Source organism: Mesocricetus auratus, unplaced genomic scaffold, assembly GCF_017639785.1.
Source record: "Mesocricetus auratus isolate SY011 unplaced genomic scaffold, BCM_Maur_2.0 Super-Scaffold_100691, whole genome shotgun sequence".
In the NCBI taxonomy this organism is placed as follows: Eukaryota; Metazoa; Chordata; class Mammalia; order Rodentia; family Cricetidae; genus Mesocricetus; species Mesocricetus auratus.
In genome coordinates, this window is record NW_024429267.1 from 47,078,018 (window position 1) to 47,098,779 (window position 20,762).

General features: G+C 47.9%; 1 protein-coding gene and 1 non-coding gene across 4 annotated transcripts; one reads left to right on the top strand and one right to left on the bottom strand.

Moving 5' to 3' along the window:
- The first annotated feature begins 134 nt into the window (after positions 1–134).
- Ccdc51 (coiled-coil domain containing 51) lies at positions 135–20,535 on the top strand. Of its 3 annotated transcripts, none has more exons than XM_040739831.1 (4): positions 135–625; positions 17,539–17,847; positions 18,985–19,149; positions 19,577–20,535. In XM_040739831.1, the coding sequence occupies exons 2-4, from the start codon at positions 17,563–17,565 to the stop codon at positions 20,321–20,323; spliced, it is 1,197 nt and encodes a 398-aa protein (XP_040595765.1). In that variant the 5' UTR covers positions 135–625; positions 17,539–17,562; the 3' UTR covers positions 20,324–20,535. The 3 variants fall into 3 exon arrangements, with proteins under 3 accessions (XP_040595765.1, XP_005075029.1, XP_021085667.1); XM_005074972.4 differs by lacking the exon at positions 135–625 and adding an exon at positions 10,021–10,107; XM_021230008.2 differs by lacking the exon at positions 135–625 and adding an exon at positions 10,171–10,371.
- Positions 3,709–10,008, bottom strand: LOC106021540. Its single transcript, XR_005874761.1, has 4 exons — positions 9,864–10,008; positions 9,711–9,766; positions 9,541–9,628; positions 3,709–4,133 (listed from the first exon to the last, which is right to left on the bottom strand). It is a non-coding gene; the product is annotated as an uncharacterized LOC106021540 (transcript).
- Positions 20,536–20,762: the final 227 nt, after the last annotated feature.

Below are 20,762 nucleotides of genomic sequence, written 5' to 3' on the forward strand. Positions count from 1 at the left end.
CTGTCAGCCAGCGGGCGCAGAGGGATGACGTATCTGAGCGCGCTGTTACACCTGGCAGGTCTCTGCGCTTGTGCCTGGACTCTGTGCAGTGCTATCGGGGGCTCCCCGTGTTGCGTGATCGAGGAGCGTCTGTCCGACCGCCCCTGTGGCTGTCCGCCTGGCATTGCGTGGGATACAGAGCCTTAGAGGAACGGTTCGCCTTGAGTCGAGACAGGCAGCCTTCGGGGGTCAGCGCTAGTTGACCTCTCTCATCAGCCCTCACCCACCTGTCATGTATCCAGAGACTCCTGGGGAGGAGGCTGGAGAGCAGACTTGGGGAGGGGAAGGGGTGCCGCTGTTCTTCTGGAGGCGGGCGTCTTCCACAATAGCGAATGCTTCAAGTATGTGTGTATTTGAGAAAAGTCTGGGAAGGGTGATCTTGAGAACGGCGTGCCTGTTCGGAGCTGCTTGAACTTTTCTTTATTTCTCGGAGACTCTTTATGTCCTGAACGCCGGTCGTCAAGGAAGACTCTTCGTGAGTGATCCTCGGATTGTCCAACAGGTTGAGGGAAAACTGGCAAGAAAAACGGGCAAGAGCCTGACACATATGTTACTGAGAAAAATCCAGATTCGACAAGGATACTAGGTGGGAGTTTCTGTGGCAGACAGATGTAGTGAGACTTCACAGTGGAGCGAAGATTTGGGTTGGGCTAGGGTGTGTGATAGGCGTCTGTGAGCAGAAGTGGTGCATGGAACAGTTGGCAGCATGGGGAGTCAGCACTGCAGACCAACAGGATCAGACTTTTCTACTCTGCTCCCTCGGTGCCAGACTTACCTTGTGAGCCCATCAGTTTGCTGAGACACTGGGTGAAGAGAGTGCTCAGGCCTAGAATGCCTTAGGTCTCGTGGTTTTTTGTTTCGTTTTGGTTTCTCGAGACAGGGTTTCTCTGTATTGTTTTGGAGGCTGTCCTGGAACTCGTTTGGTAGACCAGGCTTGGTCTCGAACTCACAGAGATCTGCCTGCCTCTGCCTCCCGAGTGCTGGGATTAAAGGCGTGCGCCACCACCACCCAGCAGGTCTCGTGTTTTGTTTTTTTATAACATATGTGTACATACATACATACATACACACACACATAGGAGTGTTTTGTCTGCATGTATGTATTGCACCACGTGCATGCCTGATGCCTGCAGAGGCCAGAAGGCAGCGGCTCACTTAGAATTGCCTTAGTCTTTGGATCCCGCTGCTAGTAGTTTCCTTTAGCTGCCCAACACGTAGACTGCTTAAGCCTCCCAGCCCCTCCCCACTTGTTGACATGTAACCAAAGCTGGCCTGGAACTCCAAAATGTCCTTCCTGCCCTCTGAGTGCTGGGACTATAGACATGAATCACCATGTTCAGCTGTTTTTGTTTTTTGAGTTGGCCTCAAACTTCCAATCCTCCTGTCTCAGTCTCCAAGTGCTAGAATTGTAGGTGTGGGCTACCATCCTGGATGAATACCCAAGTCTTAGTAACTGAGGGCTGTGCTTCTGAAAAGAGATAGGACTGTCCGTGGTCAGGAGGGATTAGATTCCACAGAATAAGAGAAGTAGCTTCTGTGGGGGGGGGGGCGTGACTGCTGACAAGCTATTTCCAGCAGCACAGTGCCAGGTGGCAGGACCCCATTTGCCTAAAGCCCACAGAAGGTGCTTTTTGGAGATGACCAAAGCAAGCTTATTTTTTTTATTGTTTTATGTGTATGGGTCTTTTGCTTACATGTATATCAGGCCAGAAGAGTTCAACTCCCTTGGAACTGGAGTTATAGTGAGCCGCCATGAGTGTTCTGGGAATTGAACCCTGGCCCTCTAGAACAGCCAGTGCTATTAACTGCTGGACCATCTCTCTAGCCTCCAAGCTGGTGTTTTATCATTTTGATTCTCCTGCATCAGCTGCCCGAGTGCCAGGATTACAGGTGTCTAGCTGGGCTTGGTGCAGGTCTGTGACCCCAACTACTCCGGAGGCTTAGGCTGGGTAATCAGACATTCAAGGTCTGGCTGAGCAATTTAGTGAGACCCTGTCTCATTAAAAAAAAAAATCAGAGCTGGAGAGATGGCTCAGTGTTTAAGAGTACTGACTGCAATTCCAAGGGTCCTGAGTTCAATTCCCAGCAACCACATGGTGGCTCACAACTATCTACAGTTCAATCTGGTGCCCTCTTCTGGCATGTAGGCAGAACACTGTATATGTGATAAATAAATAAATCATTTTAAAAAATCCCCAGGGAAAGTTTATTATTATTTCAAGTTATATGAATGACCTAGAGGGTAAATCAGAAGTCTTGTGCCTCTCAAGTAGGTGTTTTAGGGGTGGGACAGTGTTAAAGTATTTGCATAGAATGTTCCAGCATCTTGTCTCTTAAAACAGGGTCACATTTTTGGCCATGATGGCACAAACATGTAATCCCAGCATTACAGAGGCTGAGGCTGGGGAATTTTTAAAGGCAAGGCTGAGTGATAATAAGATCCAACCTCAACTCCTTCCTTCCCAAACAAAATTGGTTTCTATTCTGGGTTTTTTCACTTGGTGGTTGATAGCAGGTAACATCTGGCAGGAACTGCCACTGTGCAGAGTATGATCAGGAAGTCACAGTGATTTTCCTCTTCCAGAACTGGGGTCTGAAATCTAGGGCTCTCCGAATGTATCAGGTCAGTCCTCTTATCACTGAGCCGAATCCCCAGCCCCTCTTATTTTTGTGTATTTCCTCACCACTAAGAAAACGCCCAGGGGCTGGAGAGATGGCACAGTGGTTAAGAGCACTGGCTGTTCTTCCAGAGGTCCTGAGTTCAATTCCTGGCAACCACATGGTGGCTTATGCCTACCTTAAATGAGATCTGGTGCCCTCTGCTGGCATGCAGAAGATTGTATACATAATAAAAAATGCCCAGTATAAAAACAAACAGAAAATAAAGAGCTGGGCATAGTGGTTCATGCCTTTAATCTCAGCATTCAGGAGGCAGGCTGGATCTACACAGAGTCCCAGGACAGCAAGGGTTACACTGAGAGATCCTATCTCAAACTAACAAAAACACAGTGAGGCTTATCTTTACCTCAGACCACTGTGGCTGCAAGTGGACTAGAGGGTAAATAGTAGAAATCAGAAGGAAAGGAATCGTTTCCAGACTGCTTCTCAACTGGTGGGTCACCACCCACCCCTTTGGGGGGTCACATATCAGATATTTACATTATGACTCATAGCAGTAGAAAAATTAGTTATGAAGTTACAATGAGAAAAAGTTTGATTGGGGTCATCACAACATAAGGAACTGTATTAAAGGTTAAAGCATTAAAAAGGTTGAGAACCACTGCTTTACAGTCTGACTTTAAGAACTTTGGCTTTTCTTTCTAAGCACTGGAGAGTTTTAAGTCAATGAGAAACAAAATATGAATTATCAGCTACAGTTTAGCAAGATGAGCCTTTTCCCTCTTTGCATGTGTGTCAGGTGTGTGCGCGCACATACATGTGCGGCCCAAGCATGGGCATCTTATTCACTGAGGCCGGGTGTCTTAGCTGAACTCTACGCTCACCTGGATGGAGGCAAGCTATCCAGCTTGCTCCAGGATTCCTTGCCTTTGCCTGAATTGAAGTAATTTGTCTTTAAACACGAACATGGCAACTTGGATATCATCGAAGACAGGCGTTTTTCTTTACAAGGTATACTTCCTTTTACTAAGCAACCACACAAGAATGACAGCCTTTTAATGAGTTGGTTTAATTCAAAGTGACACAGAATTCAGAGTACAACAGAGATGAAACAGCAGGCTCTGGTAGGATTCCAGACTGGGTTTACTTTAAATTAACAGCTGAGGTAGGAATTGCTGAACACTACGACAATGAGCCATTGTATTATTCATTTTTTTTTACAAAAGTTTATTTATTACAATGTACAACAAGCTCCAAGATAACATTTCATTCTAGCTGTAGGTGGCAAAGATGTTATAGTAGGGAATCCAGATGTTTAATAGGCTCCAGGATGACACTTCATTCTAGCTGTAGGTGGCAAAGATGTTATTCTGGCAGGGAATCCAGATGTTTAAATAGGAATGGAAGAGGGTCACCATCATCTCAGGTATGAGGAACAGCTTACTTTTTGCCAGATTTCTTAATTCCACCTGTGGCTGCAAACAGTAAAGTCGATTAAGGAAAAATACAGTTGTGGCTAAAAACCCTCGGGGACCCTAGTATTATCTAGTATTATCAGGCTCCTGAACTGGGTACTTACCATGACACAAAATACATCGTTCCTTTATCAATACCATCTCTCCTAGGCAGGGGCAAGGCAACACCATTGTGTCCTTCAAATTAGCTTAGTAACTTTCCTGCTACAGCAACCCACTTAACAGACAAGTAAGTCTTGATGTTTGGTGTTCAAGGTTTTAAGCTAGCATATGAGAAGCGTCAATTCTCATCTGGTAGTTTGACTTTTCTAGTTTTGTAGTGTTATATTTTTGTTTATGGCAAAGTCATATCCAACAGTACCAGTGAGCTTCAAATTCACCCTCCTTTTTTGTTCACACCCCCCCCTTTGTTTTGATTTTCTTTTTCTAAAACAGAGAAAGAACACACAAGTTGATGTGTAGGGAGGTGGAGAAGATTTGGAAAAAAGGCTTTAGCCAGGTGTGGTGCTGCTTGGATTAATCCCAGCACTTGGGAGGCAGAGGCAGAAGGATCTCTTGTTTGTGGTCAGCCTGGCCTACAGAGTGAGTTCCAGGACTCTATATAGCAGTGATTTCCAACCTTAAAGCTGTGACCCTTTAATACAGTTCCTCATGTTGTGGTGACTGCCCACCCCATTAAATTGTTTTTGTTGCCACTTCATAACTGTAATTTTGCTAGTTATTAATCATAATGCAAATGGCCTTAGACAACCACGTGAAAGAGGGGTTTGACCCAAGGGGTCACGAGCCACATGTTGAGAATCACTGACATAGAGAACCCATCTCAAAAACGTCATCTGCCTCAGTCTCCTTCAACCTCTGCAGGGTTAGTATTAGTGATGTACAACACCATGCCAAGGCTCTGCCTAAGTAGTCTAACTTCAAATTGCATACTTTTTTCCCTGAATGTGTGGGCCAGAAGCTCATCCTGGGTAGTGTTTCCCCATTAACCTTGTCTTTTGTTTTTGTTTGTTTGTTTTTGAGACAGGCTATGTCATTGGCCCAGAGCTTGCCCAGTGGGCTAGACTGGTTGTCAGAGAACCCCAGGGATCTGCCTGGCTCTGCCTCCACAGGGGTGGGATTGTAAGTAGACACCACTATGCCTGACTTTTCTTATGAGGGTTGTAAGTATCCAGCTTAGGTCCTCATGCTTATCAGGCAAGCACTTCACCAACTGAGCTGTCTCTCTAGCCCTTTGCTGCATTTTTGTTTTGTTTTGTTTTGTGAGACAGGGTTTCCCTGTATAGCTTTGGAGCCTGTCCTGGAACTATCTTTTGTAGACCAGGCTGGTCTTGAACTCACAGAGATCTACCTGTCTCTGCCTCCCAAGTGCTGAGACTAAAGGTGTACACCACCACTGCCCAGCAGGCATAGTATTTAAACACCATTTTTTGTTTTAAAAATTGGTTTTAATTCTTTTCAACATTTTTACATGTAAGTACACCATGTGCATGGTACCTACGGAGGTCACAAAAGAGTGTATGATCCCCTGGAAGTGGAGTTACAGATGGTTGTGAGCAACCAAACTCAGGTCCTCTGCAAGAGCAACAACTGCTCTTTACTGCTGAGCCATCTTTCCAGCCCCTTAATTCCTTTTTTTCCCCAAATTACATTTTACACTGGGAGTGGGGTAGAGTGGTAGCGCATGCCTTTAATCCCAGCACTCGGGAGGCAGAGGCAGGCGGATCTCTGAGGCCAGCCTGGTCTACAGAGTGAGTTCCAGGACAGCTAGTACCAAAAAAAACCCAAAATGAATGAACGAATGAACAATCTGTATGTCAAATTACATTTTACTTAGTGTGTATACACCAGTGCACAGGAAGAATTCCGAGGACAACTTTCAGGAACTAGGCAACTCCACCACATAGATCCCACAGATTGAACTTGGGTCCTCAGGCTGAGACAGGTGCCTTACCCACTGAGCCGTCTCATTGATTTCCCCCAAAACTGCATATTCTTAGCTGCCACATAACATACTACATTCCATCTCATATTCCGGAAGATTGGCTTATTATGCCTTCATTTTATTTAATTTAAAAATGCCACGATGCCCAGCAGTGGTGCACACCTTTAATTCCAGCACTTGGGAGGCAGAGGCAGGCAGATCTCTGTGAGTTTGAGGCCAGCCTGGTCTACTGAGCAAGTTCCAAGACAGGCTCCAAAGCTACACAGAGAAACCCTGTCTCAAAAAACAAAACAAAAACCCAAATACACAGGATAGCTTCCAAAGCAACACAGAGAAACCCTGTCTCGAAAAAGCCAAAACAAAAAAACAAAAAAAAACAAATACATTTGGCACTCAGTAGATAATTAGTGAAATGTTTGTACAATTAATTATGCTTAATATAAGAAAGAGGGTTCAGCAGAGCAGTGATGGTGGCTCACGCCTTTAATCCCAGCACTCAGGAGGCAGAGGCAGGTGGATCTCTGTGAGTTTGAGGCCAGCCTAGTCTACATAGTAAGTTCTTTTTTTTTTTTTTTTTGGTTTTTCGAGACAGGGTTTCTCTGTGGCTTTGGAGGCTGTCCTGGAACTCACTTTGTAGACCAGGCTCTTTTTATTTATTTATTTATTATGCATACAGTTTTTTATCTGTGTACATGCATGTACCCTAGAAGGCATTAGACCTCATTATAGATGTTGTGAGCCACCATGTGGTTGCTGGGAATTGAACTCAGGTCCTCTGGAAAAACATGCAGTGATCTTAACTTCTGAGCCATCTCTCCAGCCCTACATAGTAAGTTCTAAGACAGCCAAGGCTATACAGAGAAAAAAGTAAAAATAAAAAGAATAAGGGTGCAAAATAACTGTGACAAAATAAATCTTTTAATAAAGATGAAGAAGGCTGGGCAGTGGTGCTCCAGGCCTATAATTCCAGCACTCAGGAGGCCAAGGCAACAGGCAGAAATAGGCAGATCTCTGTGAGGTCCAGGACAGGTTCCCAAAAAAAGCTACAGAGAAACCCTATCTCAAAAAACCAAAACAAAGAAACAACAAAACCAAAAAAAAAAAAAAAAAATCAAGAAACCCAAAATAGATGGTATTCAATGAGAAGTATTCCTGGGACCAGAAGTGTTTAGGATTTGGGGAACTTTTGCATATACATATTTCAGGAATGGGACCCAATTATGAGCACAACACTCATTTATGCTTCACACACCCCCCAAACCCAATGCATGTAGCTTAAAGTGCAAACCCAATGCAATGCATGTAGCTTAAAGTACAAACCCATGCATATAGACAGCTTAAAGTTTGTTGGGCCCCAGCCCCATGGGGTCTTTGTGAGTTGCTGGTCAGTTGTTTTCCAGTCCAAGTGCTTTCTGTTTTCTAGTCCTGGCTTACTGCCCCAGCCTTGACCCTCTGACATCAACAGTCAACAGGAGGAAAACACGCTCTCTTCTACCTGGGGTTTTTCCACTGTGCTGTAAACCTGTATATAAAGCTCCTCCCTCCTACAAGAGAGACCTGTTAGCACTTGCAATGAAGACACACACATACACACTCTCCTGGCAATAAAGGCATCCCATGCATTCTCTTAGTACAAACAAGTAAACGTCTGGTCTCTCTTTTCCTGATACCCTGGACTTGCTTGTGGCACTGGTGCCACAAAAGTTAACGCACTGTGACACCTCCACCTCCTCAGCACCATGACTGTAATTCATTATTCACAGCCGGGAGCAGAGTTTTCTACCTCTGGTGAGGTTTCAGATCTGGAGCATTTTGGATTTACAGATTATAAATACTCAGCCTGTATAGGATTTCACCAAGGTTTGACCTTCTTACACATAATCACAGATTAAAGGAAGGCCCCAGTTACATGACCTCATTCTAAAAAGCAATCTCGACATCTAGAATTTCATTGCTGTGTGGATAAACATAGATCAAACCTACTACAGTAGGTCTTGGGGTGATAGTTCCCGTATCCATGCCACAGTGATTCCAGGCAGAATAATCACTGGTTAGAAAATAGGGGTGGGAGAGATGGCTCAGTGGTCAGAGCACTGGCTGCCCTTCCAGAGGACCCGGGTTCAGTTCCCAGCACCCACATGGCGGCTCACAACTGTAATTCCAGTTCCAGGGGATCTCACACAGACATACACGCAGGCAAAACATGAATGCACATACAATAAAGATAAACTAAAATAGAAAACAGTGCTTTTACACTGTGCACGAGCTAGGCTGCTGGCACACACTGTAACGTCAGCTACCTAGGAGATGAAGGCAGGGTAATCATAAATTCAAGGCAGCCTGAGAAACTTAGCAACAACATGCCTCAAAAGAATAAGGACGTAGAGGTCTTGTCTAGCATGTGTGCCGTGCTGCGATAAAAAAAAAAGCACAGCAATTAAAACACAAAACAACGCAAAATGGGGTTAGAGTGACAGCCTAGCAGTTAAGAACACTGGCTGATCCTCTGGGGAAGCGGTTCGATTCCCAGCTCACAACCATCTGTAACTACAGTCTCAGGAGATCTGTCGCCCTCGTCTGGTCTCTCATGGCATTGCACATATATGGCTCACAGATATGCACGACAAAATCCCATGCACATAAAACACAAAAATACACGTTTTTAAAATTCGGAACTAGGCCCACTGAGCCTTTGATTTATTCCAAAGAGGCAAAACCGTGAGGAAGATTAGGTTAGCAAGGTAGAGAGAGAGCATTGGGCATAGAGCACGGCTCAGGTAGGAGAGTTCACCTTGTTCAAATAAATTTGCTACCAGGCATAGCCACAAACAGAAATAGCACCCTGAGAGAAATACATGTTAAGGAGCCTGGACTTTATCTTTTAGTCAAGGCACACCCAAAGGTGACTCAGAACTCAATAACATTATAGATAAAGAGATAGTAAGTAAAAGTTCTACGGTGTACCCTGCACCTCTTTAATTCCCGCACTCACTCGGGAGACAGACGCAGGCGGAATCCCTGAGTTCGTGTCCAGCCTGGTCTACAAATCGAGTTCCAGGACAGGCTTCAAACACACACAGAGAAACCCTGTCTCAAAAAAAATTAAACCAAAAATATAAAGTTCTATGGTCTAACGTAACAAATTACAAAGAAAGAGCGAACGTCTAATTCGGAGCCTGAAACTTCGCTATATGCATCTGTCCGGAGTACATTTTTGTGTTTCCATTTCTGTAGTTTCCCTAAGGGCTGGAGGCCAAAGCTGCGAGGCAAGAGGTTGTATTTTCTGACCACGTTTCCACTCCCATCCCTCCGTGCTGCTGCTGCAGACCCAGGCGGGCCGGGGGCTCGGCCAGAGTGGGCACTGGGACCCCGCACGTCGCCAGCGGGCCCGGGGACAGGCCCCGTGCGGGCCTCGACCTACACCGGCTCGGAGCACGGCCCAGGTGCTCGACCCTCACTTACCCAGGGGCCCCTTCCCCGCGGCCTTGGCTTTCAGCTCCTCCAGTTTCTTCTGCTCCTCCTTTTGTTTCTGCTTGAAAGCCTTATCTTCCTGCGGAGAGGCAGAGCAGGTTCACCCCAGGCCAGCCGCCCGCGCCCTCAGCGCCCGCCCGCGCCTCCGCTCCCGTCCTCACCTCGTCCATCTCCTTGGCCTGCTTCTTGGGCTGTTTCAGGGGCTTCTTTTTGCCACCTGTGGGCGACACGGGCATGCTCGGCCCATCCCCACCGTCCATCGCCCTCCTTCCTGTTCCCGGTCCACCCGTCCCCCAGACCCCAAACAGCCTTACCTTCGCGGCCCGACATGGCGCCCACAGACAGCCCCTTCCCAGACCCTGAGCCTAAGCCGGAAACGGAGCTTCCTGCCGGCGCCTGTGCCGCGCAGCAGGCCCGCTGATTGGCTTCTAGGCAGGAAGCTCCCCTCGCGTCTTTTAAATGACGCGTTGCCCAGGGGCGGGTGCTAGCCGGCCAGGGGTCATTTGAGTGGCAGACGCGGGGCTTACCGCTGGAGCCTAATAGGCTTAGGCTCTTAAGGTACGAGGCGGAAGGCACCTTCTGCCTGGGGACGATCGGGAACCTCGGGGGTGGTGTTGGTGGTGTCTGGCTGTAAGGACCGCAGTCGTGCAGAAAGAAAGCGTTGCAGGTGGAGGGGAGGGCACGTGCAAAGCGCCTTTCCGGAACAGAGGAAAGCACCGCTGGCTGGAACGATATAGGCTGAGAGATGGCAGTGTCCAATATCACCTGGTCCTCAGCTTCGGGAGCCGCAGGAAAAAGTTTGGACTTTATGAAATAATGACTGTAACTGCAAATTCTTTCTTCTTCTAGTTCATTTTTGTTGTTGTTGACTATTATATGCATGGTCCTCTGGACTGGGGATTGAGCAAAGCTGACATTGTAGCAAGGCAAACCCACAGCAAAGCAAACAAATAAACTATGTATCACACATTATGTGACCTGTGCAGGGAGAGAAAATAAGCAGAAAAAGTGGTTAAGGAATGTTCCCTTGGAGGTTGGATGTCCATTTTTGATAGGATGGTTAGAAAAGACCTTTTCAGGGACTGTTTGAACAGGACTTGAGGGAGGCCAGGGAGCCAGCTATAAACAGAGAACTAGCCAGTGCCAAGCCCTGAGGAATTGCCTGGTGTGTTCCCGTCCTTTTCCCCATTGGAGTGAGGGAGAGAAGAGACACTAGCGCAAAACGCAGTCAGAGAGTGAGGTCAGACCCCGGAAGCTGTGAAGACTAACTTTTCCTTGAAAGGAATGCGGGGCTGTTGCAGGGTTTGAGCAGAAAGAGACGTGAGGTTGATGGTGCTTGAGAAGATCACTTTCAGGAGACCAGTGAGAGATAGTTCCCCATGGGACGTTGGTCATTGAGACCACGGTGTAGCCCTGGGTTTAGAAAGTCAGTGGCATTTTGCTATTAGATTGGATTTGAGATAGGCAAGAAAATGAGGGTTTTGGGTGATGTGGGGCTGTCAGCCAAGCATTTGTACTTGAATCATCATCAACCACGGTGGAGAAGAGCATGGGAAAAATAGATTGCTATTAGATTTTGTTTTGTTTTTTGTTTGTTTGTTTGTTTTGTTTCTTCAAAATGGGTAGGGTTTCTCTGTGTAACTTTCTAGACCAGGCTGGCCTCAAACTCACAGAAATCCGACTGCCTCTACTGGGACTAAAGGCATGCGCCACTACCGCCCAACCAGCTATTAGATTTTAAAGCAGTGCTATGGGTTGGACATTTAGATAATAGAATCCGGAGGAAAAGTCTTGGCTAAAGAAGTCATAGATGTTGAGTGTGTGTGTGTGCACGAGCATTCACACACTAGGGATTGAACCAAGGGTCTTAATGTGTTAGGCAAATGCTGTTCCATTGAACTATACCCCAACTTTGGAAAAAATATTATTTCTAATTATGGGTGTGTGTATGTGTGTGAGTGCTCAGAAGCTAGAGCCATCAGGTACCCCAAAGCCTGAGTTTCAGGCAGTTACAAGCTGCCAGGTGTGAGTGCTAGGAACCAAACTCTAGTTTATATGTCCTCTTCACCTCTGAGCCGGCTCTCCAACCCAGTTATTATTAGTAATTATTATTTTGGGTTTTTCAGGACAGGGTTTCACTGTGTAGCCCTGGCTGTTCTGGAACTTGCTCTGTAGACCAGGCTGACCTCAAACTCTCAGATTCTCCTGCCTCTGCTTTCTAAGAGCTGGGATTACAGATGTGTGCCGCCACCACCCTGCTGTTTTGTTTTGTTTTTTAATAACAGCTTTACTGATATAAAACTTACTATATAGCCCAGCTATTTAATTTGTACAACTCAGTGATTTTTTTTTAGTACCTCAAAGGCTATGCAAATACTACTACAACCAATCATAGAAGCATTTCCTCTTGCTCTCTCTGGGTTTGAACCAGAGTCTTGCCAGGTGAGTCAGCACTCAGGAGGCAGAGACAGGTGGATTTCTGTGAGTTAGAGGCCAGCCTGGTCTACAGAGTCAGTTCCAGGACAGCCAAGGCTACACAGAGAAACCTTGTTTCAAAGAAACAAAACAAAAAAAAGAAGGAAAGAGACTCACTCTGTTTACTGGACTAGCCTGGGACTTGAGGAAGTCTTCCTGCTTGGCCTCACAAATGTTGGACTTGCAGGTACGAGCAGCACCATGAATGTGCTAAGTACTTTTATCTTCTTCTCCAGTACTGGGGGTCTAGCCCAGGATGTCTCCCATGCTAGAAAATACTATGCCACCTACCTACATCCCTAGCCTTGTGACATTTTGTTTCGTTTCATTAATGTGTTTTTAATTTTTGTGGATGCGTGTGCCTGCTTATCCATTCGTATGCATGCAGTATCTGTAGAAGCCAGAAAAGGGAGTTGGGTCCTCTAGATGGTTGTGAGCCGTGGGATATAGGTCCTGGGTCCTAAACCCTGGACCTCTAAAAGAGCAGCAATTGCCCTTGACCACTGAGGCATCTCTCCAGCTCCAGTTTTTTGAGTTTGTTTTTGAGACGGGGCTTACTGCGTAGTCTAGATTATCCTAAAACCCACGAAGACCTGCCTGCTTCTACCTTATGAGTGCTTGGATTAAAGACATGTGTGCCACACCGAATTATACTATAAATTATTTTAAAATACTTTATATATAATATATGTAATGTCATATATATTTTTTGTTGTTGTTTGTTTTTTTGTTTTTCAAGACAGGTTTTCCCTGTGTATCCCCTGTTGTTCTGAAACTCCCTCTGTAGACCAGGCTGGCCTCAAACCTACAGAGGTCTTCCTGCCTCTACCTCCTGAGTGATAGGATTAAAGGCATACTCCTGGCTTTTTTATTTTAGTTTTTCCGAGACGGTAGCTCACTATGTAGCCTTGACTGACCTGGAACTTGCTATGTAGACCAGGCTGGCCTTGAACTCACAGATCTCCACCTTCCTCTGCTTCTTGAGTGCTATAATTAAAGGCTTGTACCGTTACACCTAGCCCTTATATTCTAATTACATATCCACATGTGTATCTGTTTGGAGGACTGTGCATGTAAATGCAGGTGCTCATTGATGTCAGAAGAGGACATTGATTCCCTATAGTTGGAATTACAGGTGGTGGCAAGCACCAGTCTGCATACTGGGAACCAAATTTGTCTCCCCTGCAAGAACATTTGAGCAGATACATATCCGGACAAGGTGGGGTTTAGGAGAGACGGGAAGAGAACGAGTGGAGATGGAGTCCTGGCAATGGGTCAGAGGACCTGATGGCACAGGGCCAAAGAAATGGGGCAGTTGTTGGATAAGGCGTCTCATCAACTCCTGAGCAGTGTCAGAGGCTGCCTACTGCTCTTCCCAAGATGCATGCGGTTTTTTGTTTTTTTATCCTTAAGATTAAGAGAGAAGGCGAGGACTAGAGATCTAGATCACTAGTAGAATGTTTGCCTAGCATGTGCAAGGTTCTGGGTTTGATTCCCAGCACTGCCATACGGGGGCTGCGACTGAGCAGACACGGCAACTGAGAAAGTATGCTAGGACGTGTGTGTCCCCCCACTTCCCCCCCCCCGTGTGCCCATTCCAATTTTCTTGGTGAGAAGCAAGCAAACTATTAACTGCAAAGGGAAGGTAAGAAACACATGGTGAAAGTGCGGAAAGCAGGGTAGGAAGCAGCGTCTGGCAGTGGGAACTGATCTCAAAGGGCAAGACTCTGGACTTGGTTCTGATGCCTGCTTAACATGGCCTCTGTCCATCTGTCCAGCCTCTCCCTCTCAACCCCTCTCTGCCTTACCTTCCAACGGCACTGGCCACGTTCCAGGTTGTAGATGACTCCAAGCGCTTCCTAGCTCTCCATCTGCAAGCGCCATTCTCCCCTTGCCAGTGGAAGGGCCTATAAGACCCCTCCCTGTGTGTGGACATCATTGGGAGTGAGGCGGGCCAGTGCATGATGGGATGGCAAGGACAGGCCGAAAGGAGGGCGTCGAGCAGGAAGCAAGCTGGGAGTTATTGACACTTTTCTCTGTGAAGTTCTTTTTGTTTTTTTTTTTTTTTTTGGTTTTTTTTTTGGTTTTTTTTTTTTTTGGTTTTTCGAGACAGGGTTTCTCTATGGCTTTGGAGGCTGTCCTGGAACTAGCTCTTGTAGACCAGGCTGGCCTCGAACTCACAGAGATCCGCCTGCCTCTGCCTCCCAAGTGCTGGGATTAAAGGCGTGCACCACCAACGCCCGGCTCTCTGTGAAGTTCTGCCATTCCCAAGTGCATGTTCTTGCTAGGAACTGTGTATCTGATACAGAAAGCAGGAAAGGTGGCAGGTAAGGGGCGGTCAGGGGAGGTCTTACTGAAAGGGGACATCTGAGCAGATAGACATGAGCCACATGGACTTGTGGAGGAAGAGGGATGTAGTTGGGGGAGATGGCACTGCACAGACACATGCAGATCATGCTTAGTGTGTCAGGGTGTTTGGAGCAGAATACGGCCATGGAGAGAAGAAAGAGTGGGAGGATTGGGAGGGCTGGACGGGCTGGACGGGCTGGACGGGCTGAGCTTACTGGCTTCTGCCACATCTCTTTATGCCAGGTGAGTTGGGAACTGTGCTTATGTGTGTGTTAACTGACCGTTGGGCTGCCGTGTCAGAAACATGCTGTAGATGCCGAGTATAGGTGATGTTCCTAGAGCTGGGAGTAGATGGCTAGTAGGTGACAAGCCAGGAACTGGGCTGACAGGGCTAGAGGAAGCTGAAAGGAAGGAGTGACTTCAGGAAGATGCGGGGTTTTGAGAGCTATAGTGGGATCGGAGATGTCTGAGTGCCTCTTAATCTGAGGGCCTCTGAATCAGAGTCGAGGGAGAAGGGAAGCAGCGCCGGACGTAGTTATGCAGAGCTTGCCGGGGATGTGTCAGGCTCTACTAGGCTTGGTCATGAGCGCTGAGGAGGCGGGGGAGGGAGGGAGAGGCAACTGAGGCTGGGCTTGGCTGTGATGAAGGGCATGCTTACAGAGCTGTTGGGGGCTGTCACCTGCGTTCTGTGAGCCCTGGTGTTGGGGATGCTCACCTAACCACCGGGACAAATGCTGTGTGCGGACTTGAGCACGGCACTCAGCTTATGAGTGCGACTCAGCTTGGAACCAGTGTCACAGAGATGCCGTCTTCTGTGGCTCTCAGCTTGAGGCCACTTTGACCAGAAGGCGTGTCCCCGTCTGTCCAGCTTTGTTTTCAAAAGGGCCCAAGAGCACCTCTGATGAGGACGAGACTGGGATGCTGTGAGCAAGTCATACCTGTTTGTTCACGTACTTCCTACTCATATGACCGGGTTAATATGCATATAGAGAAGAAATGATCAAAATTATCCTGCCATCGCCTAGTTGCCACCATGAGAGGTTTTTATCCCTTGGAACTAAGGAATGAAATCCCAATAGCAGTGTGAGGAAGCCTTTCGTGTTCTCCATTTGGCCTTCCTCTCCTCCGGTTGCCAGCTCCCTCTGCTTTCCCTGGTCGGCCACCAGGTGTCGCTGTGGTCAGTGCTTCAGGGCTTAGTGTGGTTTTTGACCAGAAGACATTGCCAGGTTTTTCCGGGATTCTGAGGAACCTATCCCTCCCTTCAGAGTTCTGAGTCCCTTCTGTTCTCCGGCTGGGGCGATGTCTGACTCTGGGTACTCCCGGTCCTGTTCATGTCCGAGGAAGTAGGTGTTGTTAGGGCCCAACATGAAAGCTAGGCTGAAAGGCAGCAGAGAAGCCTGATTTGCTGAGCAGCGGTGAGGCTGGGGAGGAAGGGGGAAATGTGACGCAGGGACTTGGTCACCTGAAGTCAGGTGGGAGGGCAGAGTGATGGTGTGATTTGAACCTAAGAAAAGCACTCTACAGCAGGGAAAGCAGGATTTTTTTCTTCCCCTGGAATTGCCCCTAGTGGCTGCCTCAGTAAGTCTGGGAGTTAGACATGAGGGTGTTTCATAGAAATGATTCTGGGGCTGGAGAGATGGCTCAGAGGTTAAGAGCACTGACTGCTCCTCCAGAGGACTTGAGTTCAATTCCCAGCAACCACATGGTGGCTCACAACCATCTGTAATGGGATCTGGTGCCCTCTTCTGGCATGCAGATATGAATGCAGGCAGAATACTGTATACATAATAAGTAAATTAAAAAAAAAGTTTTGAAAAAAAAAGAAATGATTCTGAAAGTTAACTAAGTTATCCTTAGTTCCACCATTCCCAGGGGGGCTTTGTGTGTGTGTGTGTGTGTGTGTGTGTGTGTGTGTGTGTGTGTGTGTGTGTGTTTGCAGTAGTGGGGATTGAACCTAGGGTTGTAGACATGTTAGGCACATGTCCTGTCAATGAGCTATATTCCCAGTCCTTTAAAAGCATTTTTACTTTTTGTTAGTACTATTGTTTTTGTTTTGGGGTTTTTGGTTTGGTTTGGTTTTTCGAGGCAGGGTTTCTCTATATTGTTTTGGAGCCTGACCTGGAACTCACTAAGTAGACCAGGCTGGCCTCACACTCACAGAGATTCACCTGCCTCTGTCTCCCGAGTGCTGGGATTAAAGGCATGCATCACGAACACGCAGCTTGTTAGTACAATAATATTTTGCTTATTGTTGTTGCTTGAGACAGGGTCTCGCTATGAAGCCCTGGCTAGCCTGACACTTGCTGTGTAGACCAGGCTGTTCTTGAACTTCAGTCACCCTGCATCAGCTTCCAAATGAGCTGGGCTTACCAACCTGAGCCCATAGGGCCTTTGTTAATCTTTTTGTCATCATGGGCAACCCAGGTGTGAGGATTTTCTCTGGCATTAGCAGAAAAAGCAAGCACCAAGATTCTGTCAGAAATACCTAGGAGATGGTGTGTGTGTGTGTGTGTGTGTGTGTGTGTGTGGAGGGGCAGGCTGGTTTGTAAGGCATCATGGTAGGAAAGGGAAGGCTTGATGCCCTGATGAACTTTTCCATAAATGTGTTCCCTTGTCCTGCAGACCCGTAGGACAGCATGGCCTTCCTCTTGCTTTAGGGGCTGAAATTTGCCGCGTCCGCTGCGCAGCCTGTGTCTGAGAATGTGCGGAGGGTGTCGGGATTGACAACAGATACTCGTTCAACGGTGTAAAGAAAACTTTAGCAGGCCCCAAAAAGGCTCAAGAAAACTTCCCAAGAAAGGCTTCCCTCCAGAAAAGCTTCTGCTCTCTCCTCTCCCCTGGCTGGTTCTGCTCTAACACCAAAAACTGGTCTGGGTGTGTCAGAAAAGGCGGTTAGTCTTTGGACAAGGTCGAGGTCAGAGCAGTTCCCGTGGGCCAGCCCTTTTCAGGAACTTATTGCCCCGGGTATTGTATTGTTTTTAGTAAACATGTTTTTAATAAACATTGTCTTACAGCTGCCTGCTCCCAGGCTGATGGGGAAGTGGGTCTCTGAACAAGGTCTGGTGTCCCCCACAGAAATTAGTCTATTTAGTGCTAGGCCTAGCATTTGAGACCTGCCTGACCTTTCTCAGTTAGGGGTTCATCTGTCTGGTATCTTCCTCACAGCTCCTCCGATGACAGGTTGCAGCCATGCAGCACATTGTGGCCGTGCCCCATGGACTGGTACGGAGAAGCTTCCTTGGAACGGACCTCCTCATGACAAGGACTCTGTGCAGTCCAGGTCCCAGCCAGCCCAGAGAAAAGCGACCAGAGGCTGCGGCCTTAGGGCTGTATCACCGCCTCCCGGCATTGGGAAGAGCCTTGGGCCACAGCATTCAGCAGCAAGTGGCCTCCACAGCCAAGGCTTGGTGGGAGCGATATGAAGAGTTTGTGGGACTCAATGAAGTTCGAGAGGCCCAGGGGAATGTAACCGAGGTGAGGAGGGGAGCCTGGGTGGTTGACTTTGCCTTTGTTTTGAGAAATATGTCTTGGGCTCCTAATTAAAAAATCCCCAGCTGCATACGTGGTGGCACCTGGGAAACTACATGGACGTGTTGGTCTTTCTTGTTTGAGACAGGGTCTTAGGCATCCCTTGGAATCCCTGCGTAGCCAAACTCCTGATCTTCTTGTGTCCACCTCCTAAGTCTTGGGACTACAGGTGTGTGTCACCACAGCTAGCTTTCTTTTCTCTCTGAGACAGGGTTGTGTCCTAAAGTCCAGGCTTGCCTGGAATTTATATTCAAGCTGGCTTCGAACTTGTGATCTCCCTGCCTCAGAGCTGAGATTATAGGTGTGGTCACCACCCTCAGCTCAGGCTTGCCTTTTCTTAAACAAACATCACTGGTTGAAATATCTGACTCTTTCTTTATGAAAATACTCAAGGACTGCAAAGTCCCTAGCTAGTGACTCCCCCCTCGTATTAGGCCAGCAAATGTTTTGCCTTATCGTGTGAAGGCAGAGGGCTCTGGAAAACATCACATTAGGAAGTAGACAGAGCTGCCTGCTGTTTTCGAGTCCTTGGTGACAGCAGAAATGCATGACTTGTCTCCAGTCAGATGTAGAGCAGTGTGGCATGGCAGGAAGAAACTGAGGTTTAGGCACGTGGTTGTCTCTTCTCTTTGGAAAGTATTTGTACCAGTTAGTTTTGCTGAGTTGAAATTTCCAGAACCATCAGCTGGAGACTGTAAGGGATGCTTTGATGGTGGTCTGGTAGGCCTCAGTAATACACTGCCAACAGCGTGAGAGAACATGGGCGCCTCATAGTAGATCCCATCAGACAAGAGTTGGCTGGTTTTAGTGGACAAAGATTGTGTCACTGTTTGCTTTTTGCAAGTTTCTCAGGGGCATGTTATTTCTGCTTGAATGAATAAATCCAGTGCTTCACATGGGCGTGGCCTGTGGCTGCCTGTTGAGCATGCTAGATTGAGCCGGGATTAATGTCCAAGGACTGTTTCTACCTTTCACAGTAACACCCCAGTGACCTCTTTTCAGCTGCTGCCTTGTTAGCGGTGGAGCCGAGCCTGTGTGGGGATGGACAGAGAGGGCTGATGACATCTGACGTTCTCTCTGCAGGCAGAGAAAGTGTTCATGGTGGCTCGTGGTCTTGTGCGAGAGGCTCGGGAGAATTTAGAGGCTCAGCAGACTAGGCTGAAGGAAGTGAGGGACCGCTTGGACCGCGTCTCCAGGGAGGACAACCAGTACCTGGAGCTGGCCACTCTGGAACACAGGATGTTGCAGGTGAGCCCTCAGGGAGCAGCCCTCGCACACCTGCACAAGGCCCTCGAGTGGCCCCGTGTGAGGTGGTACCGTGACTGCTAATATCATAGCCCCGGGCTTCCAGAGTCTGTCTGCCTGCTCTTTGCTGAGCCCAGCAAAGTACTGAACTGACACCCAAACTACTGACGAGAGTGTGGAGGTGCTGGCTCAGGGAATGCCACATACTCATTTCCTATCGGCAGGTTCTGCGTGACTGCCTGCCCAGTGGGAAGATCATGTGACTCCCTTTCACACCCCCCACGGCTCTGCTCCCACACCCAGCTAGGTATTTTCTGTGTCTTTCACGCAGCAGGTGTTTGTGGGGCCAGGGGCAGGGGAGCGGCCCCTGTGCCTCTGACTGCAGTCACAGGGCTCCTGGTTGTTGTCTGACACCACTTTGTTCCCACAGGAAGAGAAGAGGCTCCGAGCAGCCTATCTGCGTGCAGAAGACTCAGAGCGGGAGAAGTTCTCTCTCTTCTCCGCAGCTGTGCGGGAGAGTCACGAGAAGGAGCGCACAAGGGCTGAGAGGACTAAGAACTGGTCCCTCATTGGGTCAGTCCTGGGAGCTCTGATCGGTGTGGCTGGCTCCACCTACGTTAACCGTGTCCGGCTACAAGAGCTGAAGGCCTTACTCCTGGAGGCACAGAAAGGGCCTGTGAGTCTCCAGGAGGCCATCCGCGAACAGGCTTCCAGCTACTCCCTCCAGCAGAGAGATCTCAAGGACCTCATGGTGGATCTGAGGGGCCTGGTGCATGCTGGGCAGGGCCAGGGCTCTGGGTCACCAACAGGTACTTCTTCTACCGGAGGAAGAGACATAGATGCCCTTTCAGCCGCCATGGAAGAGCAGCTCAGTCATTCCCAGCAGGTCCAGTCCTGCCTGGAGGGTTTCCGAGAGCGGCTTGATGGCCTGGAAAAGACTTGCCGCCAAATGGCTGGGATGGTTCAGCTTGTAAAGGCTACAGGCCCAGTGGAGCCCGCAGGTGGGGCCCTGCCCAGCTCTTTGCTGGAACAAGGCAGCATGATCTTGGCCCTGTCTGATATGGAGCAGAGGCTAGAAGCCCAAGTCAACAGGAATAGTATCTGCAGCACACTGGTCACCTGTGTGACATTTATGGTCACGTTGCCCGTGCTCTACATGCTGTTCAAGACCAGTTAGTCCTGGGGTCCTTCTTCAGAGGGGCCTGAGGGTGAATGTGGCTTTTGTTGGTGATTTGATAAATCTTGAGTTACATATAACCTCAGACTGAATACCATCTGAGGGGCTCACTGGCAGGTATATTTTATTTTGTAAGTAATGCTTATTTACATTAATTATCAAAACTTTACAAATGTCCAATTAAACTATCTAAGAATTTGTATTATTTGAAAGATTTTTACATCAGACTCAGTTTTGTTATTGACTTCAGAAATTTGGGGCTTGGGGTTCAGCCAGGAATGAGAAAACTCACCCCTTTAGTTCCTTTCTTATCCCATCTTGGTCCTGGTTCAGGACTGTTAGCTGAGGTTAGCCCTGAGGTATAGATTCTCACTTTGGATATTCTGACTCGCCCTCTGCCTGTTGGGCCTTTCTGTCTAGGGGTTCAAGTAAACAGAAC

Excerpts from the sequence above, each read along its gene's own strand:
- Ccdc51 (XM_040739831.1), top strand. The coding sequence starts at position 17,563 with ATGCAGCACATTGTGGCCGTGCCCCATGGACTGGTACGGAGAAGCTTC. Across the intron at positions 17,848-18,984 it reads CCCAGGGGAATGTAACCGAG|GCAGAGAAAGTGTTCATGGT; the intron begins GTGAGGAGGGGA and ends TTCTCTCTGCAG. Across the intron at positions 19,150-19,576 it reads TGGAACACAGGATGTTGCAG|GAAGAGAAGAGGCTCCGAGC; the intron begins GTGAGCCCTCAG and ends TTGTTCCCACAG.